At 48.3% G+C, this 10356-nt stretch overlaps 1 protein-coding gene across 2 annotated transcripts in view; it reads right to left on the bottom strand.

Annotated features, from left to right (window-relative positions):
* Positions 1-249: 249 nt before the first annotated feature.
* Positions 250-10356, bottom strand: part of LOC123751134 (leucine-rich repeat-containing protein 24) — a 26780-nt gene continuing 16673 nt past the window's right edge. For both annotated transcript variants that reach the window (XM_069327795.1, XM_045733237.2), the window contains exon 2: positions 250-10356. This exon is cut by the window's right edge and continues 389 nt beyond it. In XM_069327795.1, coding sequence (XP_069183896.1) covers positions 8071-10104 — 2034 coding nt within the window. In that variant the 5' untranslated portion in view covers positions 10105-10356 and the 3' untranslated portion in view covers positions 250-8070.

A 10356-nucleotide genomic window follows, 5' to 3' on the forward strand; every position in this document is an offset into this window, starting at 1 on the left:
ACGAACTTCTAAGTAAAAAGAAGGTGTTTCTGAAGATTATATGAGAGTCAAAGAGAGAGAGAGAGAGAGGAGAGAGAGAGAGAGAGAGAGAGAGAGAGAGAGAGGAGAGAGAGAGAGAGAGAGAGAGAGTTTTTCATGGAAGGGTGCATAATAATTTCCTGAATAAGAGATCTTTTCATTTCCCATTTGATGAGAGGTTGACACATATAGAAATTAACACAGAAACAAGTTACGTTAACTATATATGAGAGAGAGAGAGAGAGAGAGAGAGAGAGAGAGAGAGAGAGAGAGAGAGAGAGAGAGAGAGAGAGAGAGAGAGAGATGAATGAAAGCAGTCGGCGAGTGTCTCTTACCAGTGTGGCAGATTTTGTGGGGGTTTGGCACCTTTAATCAAGGGAAATGCGACACATGATCAGGTGATGTGGTCATCGCAGAATTATACTGAAAGACCTGGACACGTGGAGACACACAGACACATACACACACACACACACACACACACACACACACACACACACACACACACACACACACACACACACACACACACACACACACACACACTAATTAAACATGTATCCAAAACCCTACTTGTTAGTCCTTGAGAACTTGGCTCAAGCAAGGACCCCTTGACGCTACAAGACTCCTTCAGAAGGGGAGTGAGGTTCACTTAGTCTGCAATAGACTTCTTTCTTAAGGATAAAGGAGCAATGTGTTTTTACATCAGGGAACTCCAGAAAACATTCTCATTAGTCCACCGACTCAAGATGCTGTCGAGGAGTGATTGTAAGGAGTCTAGGCAGAGGGATGTTGTTGGTGGGGGGGGGGACGTCCTAATAGATATTTTATTTACACGGAGAGAGGACCCAGAGCTAGAGGCCGACTGGTGGCGTGTCTCGTGGCTTGAGTTCATTTGTGGTAATATTAACACTCTTCCTTAACCATTTCTTGGTCATGATGCTCTCATAAGATGCCTGACACTTTCTTGTGCTTGGAGGTACTGCCCTTCCCTCATCTCTTTTACCTCAATATATATTATACAGTTTCCTCAGCGTTTAGTAACAATATTATAAGTTATCTGGCACACCTTTGATACCCAAAGTGGCATCGTCAGTTGGTAACAATTTATCAGCTATTTCTAAGGCATATTTCACACTAAAATCATTGCCATTGGATACACGCTCGTTTCAGCTGTGGATTTTATTTCATTAACTCTCAAATTGTTTATTTCAGGTTGACGTGTGAGGAAGGAAGTCAGCTCCGGGTGTGCTAGTGCGGGCTGGCGCGCGCGTGTGTGTGTGTGAGTATCTCACCCCTCTCATATTTTACTCGCAATAGTTCCCAGGCACAAGATAAATTATAAGAGCCTAAGGTATTGCAGAGAACACGACTTTCCTGCATATGTAAGCGAGTCTTCTCCTCCTCCTCTTCCCCGTCTCATATATTGTATTTTGGAACAACATTTACTGCAGGATTATTGACGGAGTTGCACAATATTTGTCTTTTATCCTGTGCAATATTAAAAGACTCAGCCATGATACAACTTACTAATTAATATTACATGCAAATTACATGACATGTTTGCTGTATTTACGAGAATATTTGATATCGATTTGGTGTGTGAAATACATCTTTACAAAGCCCCGGTAAGATTTGCCACCTCCCTGGAGCCCGAACTAAGCATTATGCAAAGGTGTGTTTACCTCGCCCTCTTAAAATATATCGGCGCTAGAATTTAGTAACCGCAATTAATATGCTATGCAAATACATGTCGGGGATATTTCATGCAGTTCCCAACATAAGCTGCAGGGCTCTTCTCTTCTGGGAGGGCTTCGATATATTGAGTGTGTGGCAACCGCTGGATCACGCCTTGAAGATGTCTTAAAGAAATCAGCGAAAGTAAACCAGTAAACCAGAGAGGCAGGTTGTTGAGGAGACTGGTATAGCAGATAAATCTGTTATACCAGTATAGCAGATTTAGCAATTTGTTGAGATAAGCTTTAAATCGACTTGAGAATGGTCCAGGACGGATCCGAAACGTCGTCGTCCCTTCACTTTCTAGTGTGTGGTCTGGTCAACAAGTTTTAAATCATTGTCATGCCCAGAGCAGCTTAGAGTAGACCAGTGTTCAGGACACCGGTGCTGGAGCCAATGTTGAAGCAACACTAGAGTGCTTCATAATAGTGGCTTCAACTTGTGTTATGAAAGTTGAAGCCCATCACTAGTGTTGTAGAAAGCCAGTGTTGCCAAGCTCTCACCATCCTTGATATAGGAGGAAAGCCAGTGTTGCCAATCTTCACCATCCTTGATATAGGAAGAAAGCCAGTGTTGCCAATCTTCACCATCCTTGATATAGGAAGAAAGCCAGTGTTGCCAATCTTCACCATCCTTGCTGCATGATCCTCACATGAACGTCTCTACCGTTCCCCCGCGTTCATGCACACGCGTGCAGGGCACTGTGGCCTGTCATCTTGCGCCTTATGTGGAGCAGCGCTCAAGGTTAGGGGCTCCGTGGCCCCGAGTCCGGCCCTCCCCCCCCCCCATGATATATGTGAGGGGAGCTAATAGCCGGGACACGAGTGGCCATGCTGGCCCACCACAAAACACTGCAAAGCCACACTAACGCCGTCAACATTATTGTCGAATACCATACGATACTCTGATGCATCTTGACTCTACCGAACCTTCCTATAGCTGCATGCCAGCTTAGACCCCTCTCGACCCCAGTACTGCATTGTCTGTCGGCCCGAAATAAAACAAACATTTACGAAAATGAATAAAAAAAAATGAATTAAAACCAGTGCAAACTTTAACCCAATTGACTCTAGTTGTTCTCTGAGGGGAGAAAAACATTCAGTGACGTTATCGTGGTTGATTTTGCGAGGCTAATTGTCATTGTACTTCTTTTGTGTGTTTGCTTAGTAAGACATGACACAGTTTTTTTTGTTGGCTCTATCTTGCTTTTTGTTTTAGGGTCTACAATAGCTTTGTAGAACAGCAAATAATGAAGGGAGTATTTTTTAGTATCATGGAATTATATGATGAGAAAAAAGTGTTGAGTTTTCAGTTCGTCGCGGGTCATTCCGTGAGGCCATTTTTGTGGAGGTCGGGTTGGTGTGTGGGGCTGGGGCCGAGCCTACACACACAGCTCGTCGACACACAGAAATACAGTGTTTGAATGCAAAATATGTCTCATCTTTGTGTGTGTGTGTGTGTGTGTGTGTGTGTGTGTGTGTGTGTGTGTGTGTGTACTCACCTAATTGTGCTTGCGGGAGTTGAGCTTTGTCTCTTTGGTCCCGCCTCTCAACTGTCAATCAACTGGTGTACAGATTCCTGAGCCTACTGGGCTCTATCATATGTACATTTGAAACTGTGTATGGAGTCAGTTGGAACCACATCACTGCCTAATGCATTCCATTTATTTGGAATGTGTATTTATTTGTGTGTGTGTGTGTGTGTGTGTGTGTGTGTGTGCGTGTGTGTGTGTGTGTGTGTGTGTGTGTGTGTGTGTGTGTGTGTGTGTGTGTGTGTGTATTCACCTAAATGTGCTTGCAGAGTCAATCTAGGCCCCTAGACCCGCCTTCCGAACGTTCTTAGACTAATGAAATGACTCATTTCTCACGCGCTTATCATATATATATTTTAAAATTTGTTTAAAATTTTAGCTTTAGCGACTTGGGCGTCTGATCTATTTCCCATATTAACAGCTCTAACACGGGAACAGTTCTTTTTAACGTTTCTGTGACTCATTTCTGACTCGAGTTTTTATCTGTGACGCCTCGTTCTGCTCCCACTAGCATTGACCAACGCTGCTTTGCCTACTGTGTAAATTTTCATTAGAATTTTATACGTTATCATGTCTCCGTTTTTTCTTTCCTCAAGTGTGGCAAGGTTCAGTTCTCTGCCATTCTTCATAGCTCAAACTCTTTAACGCAGGAGTGAACCTCGCTCTATATCTTTTGGGTCTTTCGTAGCCTTTTCCTGTCTGTTTTAGGTGATAGGAAATATGCTGGGGCTGCATATTCAAGAGTGGGTCTGACCTTCGTTGTATATAGGGACCGGAAAGACCCATTGTCCAAGTTGCTGAAGGATACACTGATGTTGGCCAGTATGTCACATGCAGCTGTTGTTATTCTGTTAATGTGGGCTTCTGGCATCAGATTTTGGGTCATGTTCACTACCAGTGTTTTCTCCTTTTCTGATTAAAGAATTTGTCTTCCCCTGTTCCAATCCTCATAACTTTGCATTTAGCTGGGTTAAACTCTAGCAGCCATTTTTCAGACCAATTCTGGAGTGTGTCCAGAGCCATTTGCAATGCCTCACAATCTATCTCTTTCCTGACTTTTCTCGTCAGTTTTGCATCTTCTGTAAACATTGATATGAAGGAGGCAATTTCCTCTATCAGGTCATTGACATATATTAGAAACAGGATGGGCTCTAGAGGCGACCCTTGTGGTACTCCACTTGTAACCTCTCTCCACTCTGATGTTTCTGCTCTTACTGTCACCCTCTGCTTCCTTCCTGAGAGATACTCTCTGATCCACCTTAGGACTGTTACCGACATTTTTGTACTTGCTGGGGTTGAGCTTCGACTCTTTGGTCCCGCCTCTCGACTGTCAATCAATTGGTGTACAGGCTGCTGAGCCTATTGGACTCTATTATATCTACATTTGAAACTGTGTATGGAGTTTGCCTTCGCCACATCACTGCCTAATGCATTCAATTTGTCAACTATTTTCACAGTAAAAATTTGTTTTCAAATGTCTCTGTAGCTCATTTGGGTACTCAGTTTCCACCTGTGTTCCCTTGTGCGTGTACCACTCGTCCTAAGTAAACTGTCTTTATCTACCCTGTCAATTCCCCTGAGTATTTTGTACGTGGTAATCATGTGGTAATGTACTTGGTAATCTAACTCTTCTGTCTTCCGAGGTGAGGTGTAAGGTGCAATTCACGCAGCCTTTCCTCATGACTCATACCTTTGAACTTTATGACTTGTCTAGTGTCATACCCTTGAACCTTCTCCAACTTCGTCTTGGTCTTTACAAGATATGGACTCCATGATGGAGCTGCATACTCCAGGATTGGTCTGACATATGTGGTATACAGGGTTCTAAATGATTTCTTATAAAAGTTTTTAAAGGCAGTTCTGATGTTAGCCAATCTTACAATCGCCGCTGAGATTATATTGTTATATGTGGGCTTCAGGAGACAGGTTCGGTGTGATATTAACTCCCAATTTCTTCTCTCTGTCCGTTTCGTGGAGGAATTTATCTCCCATTTGGTACCATGTGTCTGGCCTCCTGCTTCCTCAGCCTAGCATCATTGCTTTATATTTACTCGAGTTAAGCTCTAGTAGCCATTGTTGGATCATTCCTTCAGCTTGTCTAGGTCATCTCGAAGACTCATGGTAACTTTCTTGGTTTTAATTCTCCTCATAACTTGTGTAGCATCAGCAAACATTGAGAGAAACGAGTCTATTCCCTCTGGGAGATCATTTACATATATAGAAACAGGATAGGTCCAAGAACATAACCCTGTGGGACTCCGTTAGTGACATCTCGCCACTCTGAGATCTCACCACCTCACAGTGACTCGCTGTCTCCTGTTGCTTAGGTATTCCCTTATCCACTGGAGCACCTTCTCTTGTATTCCCGCCTGTGTGTGTGTGTGTGTGTGTGTGTTTTTGTGTGTGTGTGTGTGTATGTGTGTGTGTGCGTGCAGGGGCATTGTGTGCACGTATAGGTATTTATATAGGCTGTGTATTTCTTTGCATTTGTGTGTACATGAGAGTAGATGTGAATATTGGGCTTAATCAAGCTAAAATCTCCACTCGCGTTTCTCACACCCATCAACCATATCCACATTTTGATTGGCTGGTGCCGAGTGTGTCAACAAACTGAGATTTGTGATTGGCTGTAGACATTAACGCACCAAGAAACTTAAATCCAACTCCTCAAATGCCTGCATCCTGGTATAAGAGAGTATATATATTTTGTTGTATGCAGTGAACATCAAATGAATTGTTTTTTTCCTGAATATAAAATGATTTAAACAACCGGTGAAAAATATTGATGTCAGTATATTCACTAGACAGGCATCAACACGCATGCGCGAAGTCATCAATGACCGAAGTAGCGGTCTTCGGTAATCACACACACACACACACACACACACACACACACACACACACATCTTCATAAGGTGACCGAGGCATCTGTCCACAAGAAAGAGTTACTAAAGAGATCAATCATATCTACATCAGTAATCAACTGTCAGGTAATGGAAAGAGCGCACCAATTAAAATCCGTTCAAAATACACTACAGGAGTATAAGAGAGTGAGATGCAGAGCATAGATTATAGAGGGGTTTCATATAGGCTTGAGGAAGGGGCTATCGTAGCGGATAGAGAACAAGGGAGAATGCATAGGATTTAGATACCAATTACAGGGATAGCAGAAATCGTCGCTGAGAGAACTTTGGGATACTAATACTTCCTCTGGGATAGTAATAGTTTATCTGGGATAGAAATGCTTCATCTATAGATTCTGTTTACAAAATGGGTAAAAGTCTGTACATTTGGACAACAAGAATGGCATTTATCACATTAGGCTGATCGAGCGCTTTCAATTCATATATATATATATAATATATATATATATATATATATATATATATATATATATATATATATATATATATATATATATATATGTTTTAAGGAGGACGATTAATGCGAAGAATTTCGACTATCTCTTGAAATCAATATATGCTGCATCCCTTCTACAGAAGAGAAAGAAGTTGTAAGAGTTCATATCTTATAATTAGCTATACATTATATCTATACGTAGATTTTATTCATGTACAATATATACATAATGAGTGCATGAGGGCGAGGTGCTGCTGCCCCGCCAGGTGTGTGTGTACGATGAGCGTACTGGTGTGTGTGTGTGTACACACGCGCGTCTCACATGTGTACTTAGCAGGAGATGGAGGCAGGACCTCGCCTTCAGGCACGTCTCACACTGGGAAGAGTTCCTTGCTGGCCTCCTGGTCACAGCTCTCGTTACCTCCCCCACTTGGACCAAAAAATATAGTAGGTGGTGTTGGCTTTATTGTCAGCGATCACGTGGGAAGAGGCACCACATGGCTCCCCACGTGGGAGGAGGCACCGCATGATTCCCTACGAGCGTGGCACCCCATGGTTTCTCCTGAGGCACCAAATGGCGCCCCCGGGGTATGGGGAGGGTGTGTTGAAGCATCAAATGACTTCTCCCAAGGGGGAGGCATCGCTTGGCCTCCTCCCTCACAGCTGCTTAGGCATGAACGCGCTTGTGGGGTGGTATAATTAGATGGAAGTGACGAAGCCCGATTGGTTGACACCGAGGGAATGACATCTCTGCCGACACTCTCTGACCACTTATGTTAATGCTGCTCTTGATGGCCACATAAGCTCTTAAAATGCCACAGTTCACAAACGTTTCATATATAAAATTATATATATATTTATGTATATAATGAAACTTTTAAGGAGGCCTGGAGCACACAGAGACCTCGCTACAACGATCAGGAATGTGATGTGTAAGGCTGAGAATACAACGTTTAGCAGGAAAAGGTACCTTGAAAAAAGTTTTTATTTTTTTTTTCATTTTAAGAGTCGTTATATATATATGGACATTTTACAATGCCAGAGTGTTTTTGGAAGCTCTAGAATCATCCAACTGCCAGCACGTGAGCCATCTGGCGAACACAGGTGGTGGAGATGACCATCTTTGACCTGGCAGAGACAGGTCTCACGGGACACAGGTGGTGACGTAGCCAGGCTGTCGCGGGCTCCCACAGGTGGCTCGCGCCCCGGGGGAGACAACTCCCCGGGAAGGTCACGCCGCCCATCACCACTTTGGCATAGTGGCAGTGCAGTGTTTGTCCCCGTGACCGAGCACACCACACAGTGTGTGTGGGTGGGTCGGGCATACACCAGGTGGGCACACACACACACGGGTAAATCCGGGCACAGAGAGCCTTAGTGGAGCTTCACTCACGCCTCAAGGTCTTTAGGGCGCGAGACGAGTGCTAGACGTCGGCGCCCTCCTGGTAGCCTTCGTCGGGAGAGTCTCGGGCGGTGATGCGACTCAGCTTGTTGCTGTGGCTGTGCAGGGGCTGCTGAGGCACGCAGGTGGAGGCGCGGCTGGTGGGCGGGGAGCTGGTGTAGGCGCCGTAGCCCCCTTGCTGGTCGATGGGCGCCGCCGGCGAGCCCTCGGACCCGTAGTGCCAGGCCCTCGGGTGCCGCGTCAGCGTCGGCGTCCCGTCGCCAGGGACGAGCTCAGGGACGGCGGCTCTGGTCTTGATGGAGCGGGGGATGGTGCCGTAGTGGGGGACGGGCACGCCGCTCAGGGAGGTGTGGCCCGACCCCACCTGGCTGAAGGAGTACAGCTCCGAGTAGTCCGGGGCGAAGTCCGGCAGGTAGGAGAGCCGGTTGTTGAGGTGGCGCTGGGAGGAGGAGAGCAGCCGCTGCTGCACCAGGGCGTCGCAGCTGGGCGTCAGCGGCTCGTGCAGCGACGTGTGCATCACGTGCTCCGGCGCCGCAGAGTCCAGCACGGCGTGGACTCTCTCGGGCTCCCACACGGAGTCAAAGGGACAGCCGAGGGGCGCCTTGTCCCCGTCCAGGGACACGGCGTGGCTGTGTCTGCGGGCGACGCTGCAGGTGGAGTGCTGGCTGCCGTCGTCGGTCGTGCAGCACTCGCCCTCGGAGTTCTGGTCCGCCTCGCACAGCAGGTCGGGGTTGTCCGTCGTCGCCACCACCGACCCGCCGACGTACGCCGAAGGGGTGTAAGGCAAGTCGGCGATGCGCGCCTCCGTCGCGCCGTTGACCGTGACGGTCTTGATGGGTATGGGCGTGTGGGCGTGGCGGCGGCGGCGTGCCAGCACGGAGAGGACGCCGATGAGGATGGCAGCCACCACCACCAACACGGACGAGATGGCAGCAATCTTATCGGGCGAGAAGCTCGCAGAGGAGCGCTGCGCGACGGCCAGCTCGAAGGTCGCGGACGCGGTTCCGGCCGCGTTAGACGCGACGCACCGGATGACGAGCCCGGAGTCCTGGCTCCTGGTCCCCACCAGCAGCAGGAGGCTTCCCCGCTCCTCGCTCGCCTCGTTCAGGATGTAGCCATGGGCGCCGCCCACGCCCACAGACGACCCATTGTGCACCACCGTGTCCCTGACGTGCCAGGACACGGCCGGCGTGGGCAGGCCGCCCACGGGGCACCACACAGTAGTGTTGACCCCCGCCACGCCCTCGATCCGGCGCGTCGTGGGCAGAATCTCCGGCGGACACGCAAACTCATCCTCGTCAATCTCATCGAAGTTGAGTCCCTGGATGCGCAGGGGCTTGGCGCAGACGGGCGAGACGGTGTGAGGGACGCGGCGCACCACCAGCCACTCCCGCAGCTTCCGCAGGCGGCAGTCGCAGAACCAGGGGTTCTCGTGCACCGTCAGCTGGTGCAGGTTCTGTAAACTGTCCACCAGTCGAGGCTGCAGCTCCGTCAGTCTGTTGGAGGCCAGTTTTAGCTTCTCCAGCATCCTGAGCGGCTCGAACGCGCGTGCGGCGATGGTCCTGATGCTGCACTTGCTGATGTCGAGGGTCTTTAGGGAGGAGAGGTGGGTGAAGGTGTCCAGGTCGATGTTGTGGATGGGGTTACCGCTGAGGTACAGCTCTCGCAGCTCCGGCGTGTGTCTGAAGCTCTCACTCGGCACCTGCTTCAGCTGGTTGTCGCTCAGGTCCAGTTCCACCAGGTTACTTAACTCCCCAAACGCCTCGTTATCCACCTCCTGCAGATTACAGTCGGTCAGGTAGATCTTCTGCAGGTTGGTCAGGCCCTCCTGGGCGAAGGCCAGCCGCGGGAGCCTCTGGATGTTGTTGTGGGACAAGTCCAGGACTTGTGTGGCCGGGTCAATGTTGGTCGGCAGCGTGTGTAGGTCCTTGCGGTGGCACTCTGCTGTTTGCTTGCCGTGTTTCCACTTGCAGGAGCAGAAGGAGGGGCAGTCGCTGGCGGTGGCTGCAGCAGCCAGCAGGAGGGTCAGCTGCACCACGGGGCTCGGGGGACGCATGGCTGATGGATCACTCCTGGGCGGCCTTACCGGCGGCCACCCGCCTCATCCCACCACCCTCGCCCACCTCAAGAACAGAAACATGGCAACTTTTCCGCTATTATGATCCTCTCAGTACAAACACCTTGCACCTCTTGGGTCTTTTTCTGAACACCTCATTGTGTTTCTTTTCCATAAAAACTGAAATATTTGTGTGTGTATTATTCGTTTTGGTCGAGGGCGTTCAGTTCTCACAAGGTATAAACAGTGGCT

Source organism: Procambarus clarkii, chromosome 20 (genome assembly GCF_040958095.1).
Source record: "Procambarus clarkii isolate CNS0578487 chromosome 20, FALCON_Pclarkii_2.0, whole genome shotgun sequence".
NCBI lineage: Eukaryota > Metazoa > Arthropoda > Malacostraca > Decapoda > Cambaridae > Procambarus > Procambarus clarkii.